The sequence below is a fragment of the Desmodus rotundus genome, chromosome 5 (assembly GCF_022682495.2).
Source record: "Desmodus rotundus isolate HL8 chromosome 5, HLdesRot8A.1, whole genome shotgun sequence".
Classification (NCBI taxonomy): Eukaryota; Metazoa; Chordata; class Mammalia; order Chiroptera; family Phyllostomidae; genus Desmodus; species Desmodus rotundus.
This window is the reverse complement of record NC_071391.1, coordinates 101,683,101-101,703,854: the sequence shown is the minus strand read 5'-3', so window position 1 is coordinate 101,703,854 and position 20,754 is coordinate 101,683,101. Positions and strand designations below refer to the sequence as shown.

The 20,754-nt window shown below is 33.9% G+C and overlaps 1 protein-coding gene across 2 annotated transcripts in view; it reads right to left on the bottom strand.

Moving 5' to 3' along the window:
• EIF5B (eukaryotic translation initiation factor 5B) overlaps positions 1–20,754 on the bottom strand; it is a 70,657-nt gene that overhangs the window by 27,228 nt on the left and 22,675 nt on the right. Inside the window, exons 4-10 of one of the 2 annotated variants that reach the window (XM_024571850.4) lie at positions 19,777–20,461; positions 18,452–18,663; positions 17,887–18,037; positions 9,772–9,870; positions 9,132–9,221; positions 7,145–7,219; positions 3,575–3,861 (exon numbers count right to left, since the gene is read on the bottom strand). In XM_024571850.4, coding sequence (XP_024427618.1) covers positions 3,575–3,861; positions 7,145–7,219; positions 9,132–9,221; positions 9,772–9,870; positions 17,887–18,037; positions 18,452–18,663; positions 19,777–20,461 — 1,599 coding nt within the window. The remainder of the gene's footprint in view (positions 1–3,574; positions 3,862–7,144; positions 7,220–9,131; positions 9,222–9,771; positions 9,871–17,886; positions 18,038–18,451; positions 18,664–19,776; positions 20,462–20,754) is intronic. The other variant, XM_053925217.2, reaches the window with a different exon arrangement.

The following is a 20,754-nucleotide window of genomic DNA, read 5'->3' as shown; positions in this document are numbered from 1 at the left end:
AAAGTGAAGAATTAAAATTATCCTTTGATAGATAACATGACACTGAATAAAGAAAATTCTAAAGAATCCATGAGAAATTATTAGAATAAAAAAAAATTTAGTATAGTTGCAGGATACAAGATTAATCTACAAAAAAACTATATACTAGCAATGAAAAATATTAAAAATAATGATTCTATTCACAATGGCATCAAAAACAATAAAATACTTAGTAAAAATTTAAAAATAAATAAGTTTAACCAAAAAAATTACAAATCCTGTACTGTGGAAACTATAGAACACTGCTAAAAGAAATTTTAAAAGCTCTAAATAAATGAAAAGAGAGCTTCTTTCCATGGATTAGAAGACTCAATATTATTAAGATGGTAATTCTCCCTAAAATTAATCTATAAATTCAATACAATGTCTGTCAAAATATAAGTTAGCTTTTTGCCAGAATTAACGAGCTGACATTAAAATGTAACTGAAAGAGCAAGTGACCTAGAATAGCCAAAACAATCTTGAAAAGGAAGAAGAGCACTGGAAGACTAACATTTCCCCACTTCAAAATTTACTATAAAACTAAAGTAACCAAGGCCACTAGTGTGGTACTCGCATAAGAACAGACAAGCAGATGAATGAAACAGAACTAAAGGTCCAAAAATAAACCCTCTCATTTCCAATCAATTGATCTATCAAAGATGCCATAGCAATTCAATGGGGAAAGCAGCCTTTTCCATCAGTGATGCTGGTTACGTTCATAAAGAATGAGTTTAGTCCCTCACATCATACATGAAGATTATCTTAAATCATCAAGCGAAAAATATAAGAAACTAAAAGTATAAATTTTTATAAGAAAATAGAGCAAAATATTCATGACCTTGGGTTAGGCAAACATTTCTTCAATACAACACCAGTAACATGCTTTATGAAAAAAAAACTGATAAACTGGATGTTATGAAAATTTAAAAATTATGCATTTCACAAGAAACCATTAAAAAATGAAAAGGCTTTGGGCTCTGTGGAGGCCTAGTGTAACTTTCTACGGTCATCTGGAATCTGTGCTCATCCAACACCAGCTGCCTCCAACATGCCACTGATGTTTGACCCCAGTGTGACCGAAGTCATATAGCTAAGGTTCATGGGTGAGGAAGTCAGTGCCTTGTCTGCCCTGGCCCCCAAGATCGGCCCCCTAAGCCTGTCTCCAAAAAAGGTTGGTGATGACATCACCAAAGCAAATGGTGATTGGAAGGGTCTAAGAATTACAATGAACAGACAGGCTCTCAAAAGAACCACCGAGAGACCGAAAGAAGCAAAAAAACCCAAAAAATTAAACACAGTGGAAATATCACTTCTAATGAGATCGTCAACACTGTCCGACAGATGCGGCACCAATCTTTAGCTCTAGAGATCTCTCTGGAACTATTAAAGAGATCCTAGGAACCGCTCAATCTGTGGGCTGCAATGTTTACGGCTGCCACTCCTGTGGTATCAATGGCAGTGGAGTGGAATGCCCAGCTAGTTAAGAACTACAAAGGAAAGTATTTCAACTAAATATTATTTGACAACCAATGGGGAAAATATGAAAAAAAAAAAGAGAGAGAGAAAACACAACTCAATAATAAAAAGTCAAATTACAAAATTTTAAAATATGGACAAAAATTTGAATTAATGTTTCACCAATAAAGTTATATAGGAATGGCCAAAGCACATGAAGAAATGCTTGACATTATGGAAATGCAATTTAAAACCACAAGTAAGACAAAGTACTTGACATCCATTAAAATGGCTGTAATTTAAAAGACAGACAATAACAAGTATTAGTGAGAATGTAGAGAAACTAGAACCCTCAACAGGTGGCAAGCTATAATTGTGCAGCCACTATGCGAAATACTTTGGCAGTTTCTGAAAAAGTTAAACACAATCCACCATACTATTCATCAATTTCACCCCTTAGGAATATATCCAAAAGAAATAAAAACACATTTCCATGCAAAGACTCATATGGAAATGTTTATAACAATACTATTCATAACAGCCAAAAAGTGGAAACAACTCAAATGTCCCTTAACTGATGGTTAATAATAAAATATGGTATATTTATATAACAAAACTATTTGGCGATAAAAAGGAACAAAGTACTGACATAACTACCACATAAAGAAACAAAATAAGTAAAATAACCCAGGCACAAAAGACCACATTTTATAGGAATGAATTTTTATGGAATATCCAGAAAAGAAAACTCTGTAGAGACAAAGTAGATTAGTAGTTGCCTGGGGCTAGCAATGGGGAATGACTGTAAACTGGCACAAGGATTCTTTCGGGGTTAAGGAAAATATTCCAAAATTAAGGTGTGTTGATGGTTGTACAACTGTAAATTTACAAAATGTCAATGAATTATACACTTAAAACAGATTGATGGAACGTAAAGCATATCTCAACAAAGCTGCTGAAAAATATGTTGAGCTAAGAGGTCCATAGCATATTATTATGTGGGAAAAATGTCTCTCCAAATTTTATTATATAACTTACTTTCAATTAAACATTTTAAAAAGTTGAATACACAGCACTACAAACAAGTCAGAGGAGTGAGATAATGGAGGAACTTTTACTTTCTGCTTTATACACATTTTGTTTGCTTGTTTTTATATCTTCGAACACACAACAAACTCTTAACACCTGGGTACAGAGCAAGGAAGCTGGCTGGGTGGGTGGGTGCTACAGGAAGGAGCAGAGTCACAACCAGGGGAAGGGAGGGGAATGCTGCTGGGACCTAGTGAGTGGGTAGGACAGAGACACTGCTCAACATACCAAAATAAAGAGGAGAGCCCTCAGAGCAAAGACGTCTCTGTCAACAGTGCCAGGGTTAAGAAATACCAATTTACAACAGTCCCTCTTACTCCTTTAGAAATTCAAAAAATGTACCCCTATCCAGACTTTATAGAAGGAAAAGGCAAACACTGATATTCAGGTATTAAAACAAAAAATTGAAAAATTAGAATTACTCACAAAAAAATAAAGCTAAAATAGTTTTTAGGTTTAAAATAGTTCAGCTTCCTCAAGCAAACTAGTTTTTAGTATATTATTTATGCTGACATAATTTAAAAAAACTTTCTCTTGACATCTACTGAATTAAACAGGAAAAATATACTAAGTCTCCTAGGTATGTGCACTTGAATAAATAGAAGCTCATTAACCCACTAGATTTAAACAATTTAAGTGATCAGATGCCTCGTAGTGACTTAAATATGCAACATAAACAACTAATGTTTTTAAGTAGAGGGCATATGCTCAGAATACCTCTGCATACCTAGAAACCATCACTCAAAGAGCACGTTAAAATTTTGAGAACACAAGAAAAATGTGATGAAGCAGTCATCGTTCTCACTTAGGTTAAGGGAGTTAGGTTCTTGGATTACAACAGTGACAGACCTACTATGTCTTAACCTACAAAAACTAAACAAGATACTATTCTGAGACTATATTTTTAAAAGTGCTGTTATCAATAAAAAGCCTTTGTTGTAGAATACAGTTCTAGCAACCAAAGAGGACTGTCTAGGAAAGGAGCAAAGAGAAAGGGAAAAAGAAATACCTCAATCCTCCGCTTTGCTTTGTCATAAGTTAGTTCTTCTTTAGTTCGATCATCATCTGAATCACATTCAGATTCTGAGCTCATTTCTTTACTTGGCTTTTTATCTAACGTTTTCCCCGAATCTTTCTCATCTGACACCTTTTCTTCATCTTCTTCACCTTCACTGCCTTCACTCTCTCCTTCATCTTCCTCCTCTTCTTCACTTTCTTCTTCCTCCTCTTCCTCCTCCTCCTCTTCCTCCTCTTCTTCGGGGTTTTCTTTTACTTCTATATGCACTGTGTTTCCTTCTTTCAGAAAAACAAGAGAATTTAAAATAAATGAAAATTAAAAATGAGGTTTCCATCAAGATAAGAGACCTTGAAGACAAATAAGGCAGCAACACTGTATCATTAATTCCAAATTAACATTTTCATGTGTCATAAATGCAAAGTGTCTACATGCTACAAAGACTACTGGTATTTAACAGTGAAAATTTAGTGCCTAACCCATACATAAGCCAATAAAAAAGAAAAACATTACAAAGCCAGGGTCTGAGAGAGGACAGAAACTCAGGGTGATAAACATAATCCTTAGTACTTCTCCCTGGGGGTCATGTTCTGATTCTGGATGAGGGAGTTAAAAGGCTGAGCAGTGTTTTTACTAGCCCCTCAGCCATTAGGGGTATTGGGAGTTCAAGCCTACCAAGGATTCAGGAGAGCAAGGTAGAGAGACATTGGGTAATACCCTTACTGTGAGGTGGCACCCTGAAGAACTGCATCCTAGCAGTAAGGATAAACAGGAAATAAACAGAATCTAGAAATATTCTCCCATTCTTGGCAGAACACTTCTTGATTCTCTGAATTCTAAATTTTGAATATGATGATTCTATATTGCTAGTTCACTCCTGGTAGATGTACATAGAAATTCTTTCTGGAAAAAGTAAATACCATCCTTGACCACAAATTATTTCTACAGTTTTACAAGTATAATATCTAGCATAATATTTAAAAATAACAAAGCACATGAGAAAACAATGCACATGAAGACAGACAGCATATAGATACCCACAGGGCTTTCACTGAAATTATAAAACCAAAATTTAAAAATGACTATGTTTCCAACATCCAAGTAGCAAAAGATGAGATTGTAATTTTAAGAAAGTAAATAAAGACCATTAGTTAAAGGGAAATTCTAAAACTGAAAAATACAGGAAAGAAAATATAGCCTAAGGAGAAAATTAATGAACCAGAAGACAGATCAGAAGAAACAATCTAGAATGAACCATGGAGGCTCAATAAGGTGAAAAATACGGAAAAGAGGAAAAAACTGCAATGCAATGATATAGTAAGAAGGACTATCTAGGCATAACCAGAATCCCTGAGGGGAAATAATGGCTCATAACATTCCAAAAATGATAAAAACATAAAACCAAACATTTATAAAGCTCTACAGGCAGATAAATACAAAGAAATCAACCCTAGCCACATCATAACTGAACTGATGAAAACCAAAGGCACATAAAAAATTTAGGCTCATACCCAAATTCTCAACAGAAATAATGAAAGCCAAGACATTATACATATTTGCAAAGTGTTAAATAAAATTTCAGCGAAGAATTCCTCACTCAGTAAATATACCCTTCAAGAATATAGATGAGAAAAAGATATTTTTAGAAAAGCAAAAATGGAATGTCTCACTAACAGACTGTTACTAAAGGAAAGTCTAAAAGTTCTTCGGAAAGGAAGAAATGATCCCATATGTAAGGTCAGAGATGCTGGAAGAAATTAAGCACACAAAAAAAACTAAGACTATAGGTTAACCTAAAGACTGTAAAAATAATGAGCTATTAGGGGGGTTAAAAATAGAAAATTAAAATAAATGAGACCAATAAAATATAAATTGAGAACTCGGTAAATATTATTCACATATTCAATGGTCTTTGCATTGTCTGGGAAAATGGTTACATTATAAGAGTGACAGTTCAAAGATTCATGTTAAAAGTCTCTAACACTAAAAAGTAAGTGAAAAAGTACCTAACTTCCAAGCTCAAGGAAGGAGGGAAAAATGTTAATAATAAAAATCAAACAATCTAAAACATGGTTAGAGAGGTAAGAAAAACAAATATAAAGGACTTAGTAAGATGATAAATATAGAACCAATATATTCCATTAAGTACATCAAATGTTAGAGGTAATGGGATAAGTGTACTATGTAAAATATAAAGACCAACAAACTGGATGAAAAATCTCAACTATATGCTATTTAAGGAGTAATAAAGACAGAAAAAGAACATGTAAATCAAAGCTGTGTAGCTATACTGGTATCAGATCAAGCAGACTTTAAGGCAAAAGGCACTGCTAAAAATGAATAAAGTATAAATTAAATATAATATAAATAAATATCAATGATAAGTCAATTCATCAGAGATATATAAGACTGTATTCACTTAATATATAGCACCAAAATATATAAAGCAAAAGTTGACAGAACTCAGACAGAAACAGACAATCTACAATCATGGTAGGAGATGCTTTTTTTTTTTTTTTTAATTTTATTGATTTGAGAGACAGACAGACAGACAGACCTGTTGTTCTACTTATTTATACATTCATTGGTTGATTCTTGTATTTGCCCTGACTGGGAATCACCTGCAACCTTGGCCTATGGGGACAACCTCTAACCTACTGAGCTACCCAGCCAGTGCATGGTGGGAGATTTTAATACATCACTTAAGTAAAAAACAAAACAAAACAAAACAAAAAAACTCAGAACAACATGAAAGACCTAAAACAAAATTATTAGCAAACTTAACTAAACACAGTAAACAAGGCACCCAACTACTACAGAATGTAAACCGTTTCAAATCATATATGAAACATTTACAACAATCAACTATTTGCTGGGTTGTAAATTAAGTCTCAGCACACTGCAATGGCTAGAACCATGTATGTTAGAAAGTCCACACTTACGTAAATTAAGAAATACACTCTTAAATAATAGATAAAATTAGTATATATCAAAATGTAAATTTTAAAAAATCAACATAATAAGATCAGAACTTGTAGAATTTGACTAAACACATTCTTAAAAATTTGTAATTTTAAAAATATGTATGTACTGGGAGGGAAGGACTGAAAAACCAGAGACAAATATCCATCTCAAAAAGTTAGGGAAAAAGCCAGCAAATTAAACTCTAAGTTGATTTTAGTATTAAAAGGACACAACGTAATTACAGATACTTTTTACTCACAGTGATTAGAAACTATACTGTTATTTCTATTGTCTTTTATTAGATTTTAAGTTGAAGGGCTTTTTGTAGGCTAGCTTTGATAACGTAATCCCATTTATATTCTGAAAAAATGTACTCTAAATGCCAGGCACCTATTTTACAAATAACCTTCTAAAAAATGACTTATTCATGAAATGCGATCCACATGAGGATTTAGGAACCATGACAATGGAGAAACCAAACTGTTCTCTCCCCCCAGGAATGCTCATATGACAGTCATAATTAGGAGACTGATAATCCTTTAAATATAAATACCTCTAACAATCACTAGATTTATCAACAGGTGCTTATAAGCTTTTCACCTTTTTCTCTCTCCTCATCACTGACCATAGCTTCCCAGTCATCCAATCCATCATCCTCAGTATCTTCTTCCTCTTCTGTAAAGAAGAGTTTTCATTAAAGACATAGAAAAAAGTGGAAAATTACACTGACATAAAAAAGAAATGTTTTAACTATGTAAAAAATAAAATTTCATTATCTTTGGAACTATTTTTCAATGTACTTAGCACATTATAATTTACTATTACTAAATGCTTCACAATTTCCTAGTATTTTGAATACAGGCAAAGTTGAGGCAAAGTAGATTTATAGTTATTTGTATGGAAAATAATACAATAATAACTAATACAAGAATAAGCTGTTTTTTAATTGATTTGAGAACGAGAGAGAGGAAAAAATAAATTTGGTGTTTCACTGAATTTATGCATTTGTTGGTTGACCCCTGTATGTGCCCTGACCAGGGATCAAACCCACAACCTTGGTGCATTACGATGATGCTCAAATCAACTGAGTTATCTGGCTGGGGCAAGAATAAACTGTTTCACATACTCATAATTACAAAACTACTTTTGCCCCACCCTGTATACTAGGGCACATGATCGCACTTGGTTCTTAAATACAAATGAAATTTCACACATATATCTTCTTTTTGATCTTTGGACTTCCTTTTATACACACAAGAATTCATTACTTATTTTGCTTTAACCTCTCTATATACATACAAATGCTATATAAATTATATAGTTGCAAGTACAAAGCTACATCTCTACTCCAGTTGAAAATAAGAACAGATGTGTTTACACCCCCAAAATAGTCAGAAGCCATTATTATTCATTTATTTACTTTTAGAAAGAGGGGAAAGGAGGGAGAAAGGGAGAGAAACATCAATGTGCAAGATACATCGATCCGTTGCCTCTCGCATGCCCCCGACCCACAACCCAGGCATGTGCCCTGACTGAAAATCAAACCAGCAAACTTGAGGTTTGCAGGCTGGTACTCAGTCTACTGAGCCACAGCAGCCAGGGCAGAAAGCTATGATTTTTAATGTTAAAAACTTAATACAGTCCTTAATAACAACAACTCTCCATTTACTGAAATCCAATCAAGCACAACTATTCTCAAAAGATGAGGGAACAAGTAGTATTTGCTTCCCTCTAATAATCAGCATTTGCCAACAAGTTTGGATAAGTCATCTTGAGAAGGAGGAAATGAGTCAGGAACATGTGTCCAAAACATCCTTCCACCTCAGCAATTCTTTCTACTGCTACAAATACCACCTAAAGTAGTGAACTGCTATTAAGCATATCAACCTAAATTTCTCTAATTTCATTATGCTAAGCTAAGGTATGTCCAGTCAAATGATCCTTTTTACATTGAGAATGGGGGTGGGGGATAGGAAAGGAACTATTAATATTTTTCACCAGTGTGGGTTAGTTTTGACATCCTCTAATGTTTCTATTCCCACACTTGTCCTTGAACACTTGAGAGTCTCTTGATTTTACCAAACATGTGACTCTATCAATATCTAGTCTTATAAATTAGAACCATGTTTATCTTTAAAAAAAAAAAAAAAAAGCCAGATTTCCCACCTAAAAACAAAAGCAACTGAATAAACTGGACTGATTTACTAAATAGAGGCTGACTTCTAAGAAACTTTTTAAAATGCCCATCTTTTATGACTCAGTTCTAATTAAAAATGCTTCAAATTTTCTTTGGAAGCATTAAATAAAGAACTTCAGGTCTTCTTGGTACCATGTCTGATTTCTGACCCATCAATATGTAACAGAGAAAATCCAAAAACCTGTATCCCCTCTACAAAAATTTTATTTGCTCTTCTGAAAAGAACAAAATTGATTCTAATCTCACTTGTACACTTTTCCAAAGTCGAAATGAACAAGGATGAGTTAGAAAGAACTGGAAAAAAAGGAGGACATCCTGATAGACATTTGGTTTCCTCAAACTAATGATAACATCCACCCTACTTAATAGGAATTAGTCAATGCTACTGACCTGCTTCAATAGGAGGTGGTGACTCTTCTTTTTCTGGTATTCCTTGTTCCACACCTTCTACAGCAGCACTTAATTCTATTGGCTCAGACACTGAGTAAAGGGCGGAAACCAAGTTAATACTTTTTCAGTATATAGTTTCTGTTAGGATATTCTGTTAAGTATGGAATAAAAACCAGTATTGTAAACCTAAATTCTTTACATTTAAGTATTATAAAAATGTTTAAGTATTAGTTGTGTATTTTACAGAAAACAGCAATTTTTCTTGCTGCTCAAGAAGTAGAATGTTTTCTGCTTGAATAAAAAAAATAATAAAATTAAAATATAAAAAAAGTAGTAGAATGCAAAATTACAGAAGATAGAGAAAACAAAAAGGAAATGATAGTTGTGCTTTCAGTTAACGATAGTTATTCATAGGGTAAGATCCAGGTTTCTCAAAAAGTACTTTTTCATCACCCTGTCATCTGAATCAGTTGAGAAAACAGTAATCAGAAAAAAAAAAAAAAATCAGAAACAAGGTATAGAAAACAGGTTTTAATATGCAATTGTTTGTTAATTTCTTTTTAAAAGACATACTGTTTTAAAGGTGTGGGCAAAGGCAAATAAAAATGTTTCTAAACCACAGACTATTTTGTATACAAACCTTCTTTATTTTCTAGCTGCTGTGGAGTCTTTTTCCTCTTTTTGTCTTCATAAACTGGCCTTTTCTTTGGCAAAGAGTCTTTTGATGGCACTTCAACACCTGAGGGGTAACAATGGAAAACTTCAGGTCTATCTAGTACTTGTATGTCACCTAAGAAATACTACTTAAACAGATAACATTTTATTCACTTCAGAGATAACCTAAAATATAAAATAGAATATATATGGAAAAACATCTTTGTTTATTTAAATCCTCACTGGATATGTTTATTGATTTGACAGAGAGAAGGGGAGGGAGGGAGAGACAGACACAACAATCAATTGCCTCCCTTATGAACCCTGATCAGAAATCAAACCCACAACCTGCCTAAGTGCCCTGACCAAGAACTGAACCCACAACCCTCTGGTGTACGGGATGATGCCCCAATCCACTGAGCAACCTGGCCAGGGCACCTGTTTTTTATATAAGGTATTCTAAATTTTACATACATTAAAATTCCATTATTTTAGGTTCCAGTTCTATGAGCCTTGACAAATGCATAGTTATGCAAGTGTCATCACAATGAAAATGCAGAACAATTCCATCACCTTATGTGGTTCTACAAGGTAAAATCCTGTTCATATCCTTAGCTGCTGGCCACATTGACCTGTTCTCCATCCCCAAATATTTGCATGTTCCTACTGTCAAAGAAATGAATCTTAGAGTCTGGCTGCTGTCATCTTAAGGGATTTGATGGTCATCCTCTTTGTTGTATGAACCAACACTTCATTTCTGTTTACTGCTGCACAGCATTCTATTGTACTGGTGATGGACCACAGTTCCTTTATTCAGTGGACAGTTTAAGGATATTTGAGTTGTTTCTAGTTTTTGACATTTATAAGTAAAGTTGATATGAATATTTGTATGTAGGTTTTTGTGTGAACATTTTTCTGGGGTAAATATTTTGGAGAATGATGGGACATTAGGTAAACATGTACTTAATTTCCTAAGAAACTGTTCATTGTTCTCCAAAGTGGCTTTACAATTTTGCATTCCCACCAATAATGTATGAAGACTTTTAATTGTTCTACATTCTTGCCAGCATTTGGTTAAAACAGATGTTTTGATTATTTTTTAAATCTATGTATTCTAATAAATGTGCAGTGATATCTCACTGTAGTCTTAATTTGACAGACAGCATTCACATAACTTTTATTACAGTATGCTGTTAACAATTTTTCTATTTTACTAATTATTGTTGTTAATCTCTTGCTGTGCCTAATTTATAAATTAAACTTTATCACGGGTATACATATGTAGGAAAAAACATAGTATACGTAGGTTTTGGTACTATCTGTAGTTTCACGCATCTGCTAGGGGTGTTGGAATGTATGCTCCATGAAGGGGGACTACACAGTACATACAGGACTGATTATGTATTCCTTCGTGAGTTTTGGTAGTCTGCATCTAGTAAAGAATGTTCCTATTTTATCTAAGCTTTTGAATTTTGAGTACAGAGCTGCACACATGATTTATCACCTTTTTAACACCTAGAGTATCTATGATGATGATATCCCTTCCCGCCATTTCACTCCTGATTATCAATAATTTGTCTTAGCTTTTCTTTTTTTAGTCAGTGTAAGGTTGATCAATTTAATGATTTTTTTCCACAAACTGGTTTTTGACTTCATTGATTCTCATTTTTTTGTTTTCTATTATATTACTTTCTGCACTTTATTTCTCTGCCTACTTTGTTCTTCTGTTTTTTGGTTTTGAAGGATGGGAAACAGACTATTGATCAGCAACTGTTCTTCTTCTAAAACAAGCATTTAATGCCATAAATTTCCCTCTAAATACTGCTTCAACTACCTCCCCAAAATTTTGTTCAGCTATATCTTAATTTTTTTTTAAAAGATACTTTGCAATTTTCATTGGGACTTCTTGACTCATGGGTTAATAAGAAAGTTGGTTAACTTTCAAATATTTATGGATTTTTCTAGGTAGATTTCTATTATTCTTGTCTAGTTTAATTGTTTTGATCCCCCAAACTTGTGTGATTTAATTATTTTAAAAGTTTTAAAGTTTGCTTTATGGCCCAAGAAATAGTCTCTTGGTGAATGTTTGATGTAAACTTGTGGTTAGCTGTATACACATATAAGACTGTTACATCTTTTTGGTAAATTCAATTTTTTTTTTTATCCTTACCTGAGAATATGTTCATTACTTTCATAGAGAGGGGAAGGGAGAATGACAGAGCAAGAGAGAAATATCAATGTGAGAGAGAAACACTGATTGTTGCTTCCTGAACATATTGTGACTAGGGATCGAACCCACAACTTAGTTATGCGCCCTGCCCAGGGATCAAATCTGCAACCTTTTGGTATACAGGATAACGCTCCAACCATCTGAGCCACCTGGACAGGGCTAGTAAATCCAATTTTCATCATTATGTGACATATTTCTTTATTCTTGGTAATTTTATTTGTCCTGAAGTGTACTTCAGGTTAATAATGTAACAACTCTAGCTTTCTTCTGTTATGTTTTTATCCTTCTAACCTATCTCTATCTGTATATTTAAAGTGGATTGCCTACAGATAGCACACAGATGGCTCCTGTTTTTCCAACAATATCTTTTAATTGATGTTTAGACTATTCATAATTAATCTAATTATTAATACACTTGGTTTTTAGGCCTATTGTTACATTATTTGATTTCTGTTGGTTCCCTTTGTTCCATTCCTTTTCCCCCCTTTCCTGCTTTCTTTTGGATTATTTGAATGTTTTTTAGACTTTTCGCTTTAACTTATCTTTTAGGCTTCACCTTACAAAGTGGTTGCTGTAGAAATGAGAATATTTGTGACTGACTTTCCACAGTATACTACAATGAATATTTGACCTGGCACATGGGCCATTCAGATGTAAACCTGGGACAGTTTTGGTCTGTTTTGGGGGGTTTGTTCTAAGCACATGCAGCTCCGTGGTGAGCCCAGCACTTACATCAGTTCATACAAAAGAATTACAGGATCCTCTTCCTCCATTTCTCTGCTCTCTACAATATCCCTTTATCCTCTCTCAGGAGCCCCTTTATCTGGTTCCTCTGGCCAAAGAGATGAGGTCCACTTAAAATTTTACATTTTATGTTGTGAACTTCCATGTAAGTGGAGCTGCCATTTGGCCACAAGAGCAAAAAAAAAGAGAAAAAAATAACAGGGAGTCCCCTCAAACCCTTCAGACATCATGGACCCCTATCCCTGTCTCCTCTGGCTAAAGAGATGTAACAAACTAGTGCACCACTCAAAGGAAAGGAGAGAAGCGGGGGCAGGAGGAGGGAAAAGGAAAGGGCAGGCAAGAAATACTCAACAATGTAGAATTATTCAACTCTAAATGAACAAGGTAATTTAAAAATTTTACAGCTGAAAAAATAAAAATTCTGGAGCTTTTTTACCCATATCCCCATAAAGGTCCACAAAACCTCCACTATTACTTATTCCATAAATTTTGAGCTATAAACAAAAAGTACAAAAGCCACAGGTGAAAGAAGAAAATCATTAACCTATCCTTTTCCTTTCAGAATATGTACCTCTAGCAATCTGGTAGGAATAGCAGAATATAAGGAGGTTCTAATTTAACACCTACTCTTCCAACCACTAATGCAAAATTTGACACCATTTATGTACCATCTGATCATAATTATGATTACTAAGCCATATGCAGCTTTAACTCTCAAATTTAAGGACCAATGTGAAAAGAGACAAGGCAAATAAATAGCATCAAGATAACCTGCTGCACTAGTCAGAGTCATGCTCACTGACCTGTATTTAACAAGAGATTCTGGACTTTGAAAGTAAAACATGACACTCACAAATAAAATGTTTCATCTGTAATAAACTCACAAATAAAATGAAAACAAGTTTAAAGTGTGTGGTGAATAGAATAATACCCCCCCCTCACCACCAAAAATCTCCATGTCCTAATCCCTAGAACATGTAAATATGATTATTAACATGGCAAAAAGAATATGAGTAAGGTTAAGGACACTGACATGGAAAAGATTATCATGGATAATTATTCAAGTGAGCTGCACAGTCACAAGTCCCTAAAAGTGAAGGTCCTTTCATTGAGGCACAGGCTGAGGTAAAAGGAACCCATGACTATAAAAGAAGGTCAAGTAATATAATGCTGGTGGCTTTAAAGATGGAGGAAGGGGGTTATGAGCCAAGGAATACATGTGGGGTAGCCTTTAGAAAGCATGGAAATGGAGACCTGACCAGCGTGGCTCAGTGGGTTAGAACATCGTTCAGTACACCCATACCTAAGTTGTGAGTTGGGTCTCTGGTCGGGGAGTGTATGACAGGCAAACAATCAATGTTTCTCTCTCACATCGATGTCTGTCTGTCTCTCTCTTTCTGTCTCTGTCTCTCTCTCTCCCCCCCCCATCCTCTCTCTGTAAAACTCAATGAACATGTCCTTGAATGAGAATTTTTTTTTAAATAAAATAAAAACAAGGAAATGGATTCTCCCCAGAAATTCCAGAAAGAAATGAAGTTCTGCCAACACCTTACCCATTGAGACCCATGTCAGAGACTTCTGATCTACAGAACTGTAAGATAATAAATTTGTGTTAAGTCACTACGTTTGTATTTGTTACAGCAGAAATAGAAAACTACGTATAACAGAAGTTTTCATTACCACTACAAAAATGAAGTTAGTAAATCAACCTTCAACCATGGCCAACATGATAGCTGGTTAAAAGCAAATAAAAGTTAAGATTAAGTAAAAAGTGACTTATCCAAAATGAAAATATATCATGTCGGTAATTTGTTTTTATTTGAATTCATGGTTATTATCCACTTTTGAACACTTGTTTTTATATTTTCTAATTATAATCTTAGAACAAATAAATAGTCAAAAAGACACAGCAGAGCATATATTAAATCTTATTTGCAAGTAACATTATTGAGCTTTAGGAGACCATGTCTTCATCAGTCAACAATGAATCCCAGAAACAGAAAAGAGTTTCAAATGGCATGGTTCTCTAATGTAATTCTTCCTCTCCATCCCTGTAACAAACTCATTAAGAGAGGTTCCTCATCACCTCTTAGATAACTAACACAGACTTTCACTAAGAGCAGAAATTACACAAGACAAAAATAAAAACTGTTTATTGTGGGGTTTTAAATGAAGTTTTTTAAAAAGGAAGATCACTTAAAATGTTCTTAACTTTGAAGTACAAATGTAGATGTTATGATCTCTGCACATATGTAAATTCTGAGACTGGTTAGAATTGTAAAACCAGAGCCATCAATCACTCTGATAAGACAACTATATTAGACAAATAACAGGATAAAACTGCCTAAGAATGTGGAGACAATCAGGTTGACCAGGGTTTTTCTATCCAGCAACATATACCTAGTAATTGAAAGGATGGACCTGAGGGAAAACTGTGAGCTGGATGACCTCAAGGGTAGTCCCATCAACACCCCAGACTTAACTATTGCTCTGGATAGGAATTTTTTTGTAAACTGTTACATTTGTAATCAAAACCAAGACATGAGTGTTCAGACATTCCATTCATCTTGCAAACTAAGGCACTACAATAAAGTTCTTGCAGAAGCTCTTCACCTGAAGTTAATAATACCAAATTAATTAAAAAGTACTTGCTATGTGCTTAGCAGTTACAGGCTATGAAACAGACTGAAAAGGTAACCTGGTACACATTTCAGAGTAATTACCTGAAAATATCTGTAGGTACCTATAATATCTAAGTACACATTTTGGGCTCAATAAATAAGTTTTATAGAATTCTAATAAATATAGTAACTAATCTTTACCTAACAAAGTAACTTTGAAAGATACAAGAAAACATAACAGTAGTGGACAATGGAGGGCCTTTAATGTCAAGCTAAGGAATTAGGACTTTTTTTATTAATACACAACAGGAAACCAGTAACAGGGCAAATATTGGGCAACACTATGAAGAATAACAAGAGTCAAGGGCTAGAGATACCACTTGAGAGACCTCTCTTCCAAGTCTGTCCTAAAGACTGATGCTAAATTCATTCTTTTAAATTGTAATTTTCATTTAATCTATTAAGTGCAAGTCAAACTACTCCATCAAATAGCATTTCTGAGACTGGGAAACTACTCCCTGAATGGTCTCATTCTAATTTTTTCAGGAATGCTCTTTGTCTTTCAGATCTGATATTTGGGTGCTGGTAGTACTCAAATTTGTTCACTAATTTCATTTTTTATATCCCCAATTAAGAATAAAATTTTCTGAAATCTGAGTACTGTGTTTCTCTAAATGTACTGCTCCCCACTGAACATATAATGCAGAATGAAGAGGTAGTTACTCAGATCAGTTTAAATCTCAGCTCTAGGACCTTGGGCAAGCTGTTTAAGCTCTCTGAGTCTCCTTTTCTTCATCTACATGATGGAATGAAAACATCTGTATGATTTTTAGGAGGAAAGAGACAATGTCAAAGGTTTATTATGGCATTAGTTGCATACTAAATATGTAATAAATACTATTACTATAATTATAACACCAACATTACAGTAATATAAAAATCTGTGGAATGTAGGGACAGGAAATTAAGGAAGGTCCCAATATATTCTTACCAATGAAGTAGTCACTATTTTAAATCATCTCACCTATCAAAAACATAATTACATATTCAGATTGTGGCCTCTAAATTAAAAGGAACCAAGGCTCCTTGGGTAAACAGTTGATTCCAGGTCCAGAGGAGAAAATATGCAAGATGAACCTGAGATATCTCATTCTGTTAGAGAGCAAGAAAAAGATCAAAGAATATTGTAGGCATGTGAAAAAGTCACAGGGGGGGGGGGGAAAGTCACAGGGACAAGCCTGAATGGCCCCCTGCTGGCCAAAAATGGTATAATCTGAGTATCAAAAATGACTTTTCAAGATGAAAACACATCAATTTGATATATACCCACAATAACCTTTTAGATGTTGCTAGGACATCAATTTATTATTTTGAAAATTAATAAAGGGAAATAATTAAGCATCTATCCTGACTTTCCTCCATGAAACTATATTTCAGAGAAAAATTTTTCTTTAGAGAAAAATTCTAGCTAATAAATGTAGGTGGAATGACAGAGTATCACAATTCTACAATTCCTAATGAAATACTGAATATAGGCAATGATCACCAAATGAACATTAAAATCATTAGATGAAAAGTCAACGAAGAACTTTCATAATGAACAAGGCTGCCAATGACTTAAATCCACTGTAAACTGTTGTCATCACTAGAAGTGAGACAACCAGATCATACGCCTCTTGACATGAGGTAACTGGAAGTGCATAGCACCACTAAAGAGTAGCCAAGCTGCTAGATCTAAGAAATTACAAGGAATAGAGAAGTATATTAGCCAACACCAGGCAAATGCAATCAGACAAATCTAGAATATGAGAAATTCTAGAGAATCATCCAACATCTTCAACAGAAAAAAAAAAAACAGGGCACGCCAAAAATGGGGATGGTAGTGGTATCAGTAAGAGACAGACCTATCAATCAAATGCAATGTGTGGCTGTAATCTGGATACTGATTTGAAAAAATTAATTATAAAAGGACATCTGGAGACAAGTGGAAAAAATTTAAAATAGAAAATCCAATGATATGAAGGAATTATTAGATGTAATATGTACTCTCATTCATGACAAAAAGTAAAATGTCCTTATCTGTTAAGAGATACATACTAAAGTAAAATAGTAAAATAATATGGTTACCTGAAATTTACTTTAAAATACCCCAGGAAAAAAAAGTGGGTGAAGGAGAACAAAACAAAAATGGCATATATTGATAATTGTTTAAACTGAGTAATGGGAAAATGGAGACTCATTTTACTGTAAGTCTCTATTTTTGTTTCTTTTTGGGGACAAAAAATTTTTTTATAGATATACTATCATTTACAAAAAAATTTTTAACTGAGTATAGAAGTCATCTCCCTAAATAAGAAAACTGTATCACTTACCATTACTATACTTTTTCACAGGGTTCTCATAGGAATTGTTCTGATACAATTCAATTCTCCTTTTGACCACTGTAAAGATGTAACTTCATGCTGGAAGTGTCTAGACTCTTCAGTTAATTAAGGATACTACTTACCCTGAGCTTGTAGAAGTTTAAGGGTAGCTTCAGCTCTGGCTCTGGCTTCTCTCTGAGATTTAGTTAAAAGCTTCCCTTCTTTTTTCAAGCGTTCTTTTCTTTCTTTTTCTTTTTGCTTTTTCCTTTCTCTTTTTTCTTGTTCCAATCTTTCCTATAAGAGAATATTTATTAGACAAAAACTATACTACCTTAATCAATTAAATTTAAACTACATTTAAATTAAATTTCAATGTGTAAACAACCCACACTTTAAAACAAAACTTCTGAGACACAAGCAAAGTACTATGTTTGGGGATTCCAAATGAAAATATTTTAAATACACATATGATAATATCATATGAGAACAATGTGTTGGCAATGATACATAAGCAACTTCTGTCTGTATCTCAGGAAATAACGGCAGGATTTTCTATACCTCTTCATCTTATTATTCATATAATAAGGACAATGATGTAACTGAGTTACCACATAATTACGAAATTTTTAGATTTAGAAGGTTACAGCTATTTCATAGAGATTTTTTAGGTTACACAATGTTGATGTTAGCAACTTCATGAAAATATACCTCTTCTTTCCGCTTGGCTTCCAATTCTTCAAGCCGTTTTATGCGTTCTTCCTCTTCTCGTTTCTGTCTCTCCTCTTCTTCTTTAAGCTTAGCCAGAGCTTCCTGCATAGCTTTAACTGTGGCTTTGCTAGGTCCTTTCTTCTTCTCTTTCTCTTCCTTTTCTACTTTCTTTTTCTTCTTATCTTTTTTCTTTTTGTCTCCTTCATTGTCATCTATCAAAAAAGAATACAGACGAAGTGTTTTTAAAAAATCTTGTTTCCTAAGGCAATGATGAGCAAACCCCAGAATTCTAGGACCATAATGGGCTGAAAAGATGCCAGCAGCAAGCTACAGCCTCTAGGCATCATTGCATCCCCAAAAGCAAAGGAGTGCCTGAGTACCTGTAACAGTTTAGATTAACCAAGTTAGCCTCCTTAGAAGCCAACAATGCTGATGTTGCTCTGAGTTGTCCTGAGGGATGCAAGAAGACAGAAGTGTCTTGTCAGTAGGAAGAAAATATACTGTATCTAATGTAGCTCTTAATCCACAGAGTCTGAATGCCTTCCTCAATTCTGTAGCTAGTTTTGCTTCTATAAAATGGGAATGATATCAATGATGCCAATCTTAAGATATTAGAAGAATAAAATATAAAAATATAGGTAATTATATTCTAAGAACTCTACAGCATTATGCTTTAAAAAAAATCTAAATATTATAAAGGTACTTTCATGGTGCTTTCCTCAAATATGTCCAGATAATAATTTGAGTGGTTAAAAAAACTATGTCAATTTTCCCATTAAAAGTTTTACTAAAGAAAACTATGTGAATCATTTGATCTTTATTCTCATTCCAACTAAGGGGAAAATTTAACTGGAAAAATTTTTTGTTAATTGGTTCTGGTACAAAAAAGTGGCTCACAATTGTTTAAAAGATGTTAACTGATTTTAGCATCTTTTTACTTTCCTATTTCACAGGCTGAATTGGATTTTTAAAAACAAGAAAGAATTCTGATATTATCTGACAGTTATCAAAAGGAAGAATAAATTTTACATTAGGCAACTTCCACTCTTTATCAACAAAAAAAATTGTTGTTCACAGTGAAAGTCTATAAAAATTCTAGTCTGTGAACAAACCGCTTGAAAGGCATTTTATATTATATATAAACAATAAACATTACAAAGAGTATATAAGTTTTTAAAAGAGTATATAGTTTTTAAAAGGCTTTCTTGCAATTAAGCATCTTTATAACCAAGGACAAATAAGAAAACTACTTTGGGGTATAATAATCAAACCTTAGACTAAATACAAACCCAAGCCTTTTGCCTGCTCCTAGTAATTTTACCAACCTTCAGTGGCTACAGGCACCTCTCCTTTCTCGTCGGTGGCAGGGGCTGCTCCAGTGTCAAGAGTCACTTTGGATTTTACAGTTTCCTCTTCAGATTTCTTTTGAGGTTCTTTTTGTTTACTCTGATCCTTTTTACCAGTTTCTAACTCTTCTTTTTCTTTCAGCTTCCGCAGTTTTGCCTTTTCTTCCTCTCGCTTTTTTCTCTCTCGCTCTTTCTTTTCTGCCTTCTTTTGGGCCACTGTCTTAATTTTGAAGGAGTCTTCATCTTCATTCCCACTCTCTGCATTAGGATCTGCCTTATTTTTTTTATTTTTTTTCTGTCCTTTTTTAGACTGCAAAACTTCATCCGATTCATCTCCACTTTCCCCTGTAGAATTCACTCTGGGATGCTCTTTAATTTTCTTACTGTTATCCTCATTCTCTCCTGACCCATCCCACTTTTTATTTGATTTTTGAGCTTTCCCTTTAGCTTTTTTAGAAAGTTTGTTAAAATCATCGTCATCATCATCATCATCATCATCACTCCCAGAGTACATTTCCACTTTTGATTTTGCAGTCTTTTTTGATTTTGAATCCTTATCTTCTAATTCTTCACTGTCATCATCAAAACTTTGTTTTTTGGCTTTCTGTCCTTTCTTTTTTTTATCTTGTTTTGAGGTGGAGTCTTCTTCATTATTTTCTGTTGGCTAAAAAATTTCCAGTGTTAGAAATATTAACAGAATTACATTTTGTTTTAAAATAAATAATTGAGACTCCTCAGAGTAACAAGCTTCATTAAATACACATGGAAAAAATTCTCAAAATAATTTCAAAGTAAGGTCCTTTTTATGAGGATATAAACTCAACCAAGTGCCAGAAGCTATCCTAGGCCTCAGGCACCTCTCCCATTCACTGTGAATGTCAGGATCTAGGTGCTCTGGCCAGCACTAATCACAGTCCACATTTACTAGCTTCTTCAAATGGCACACAAAGCCTAAGA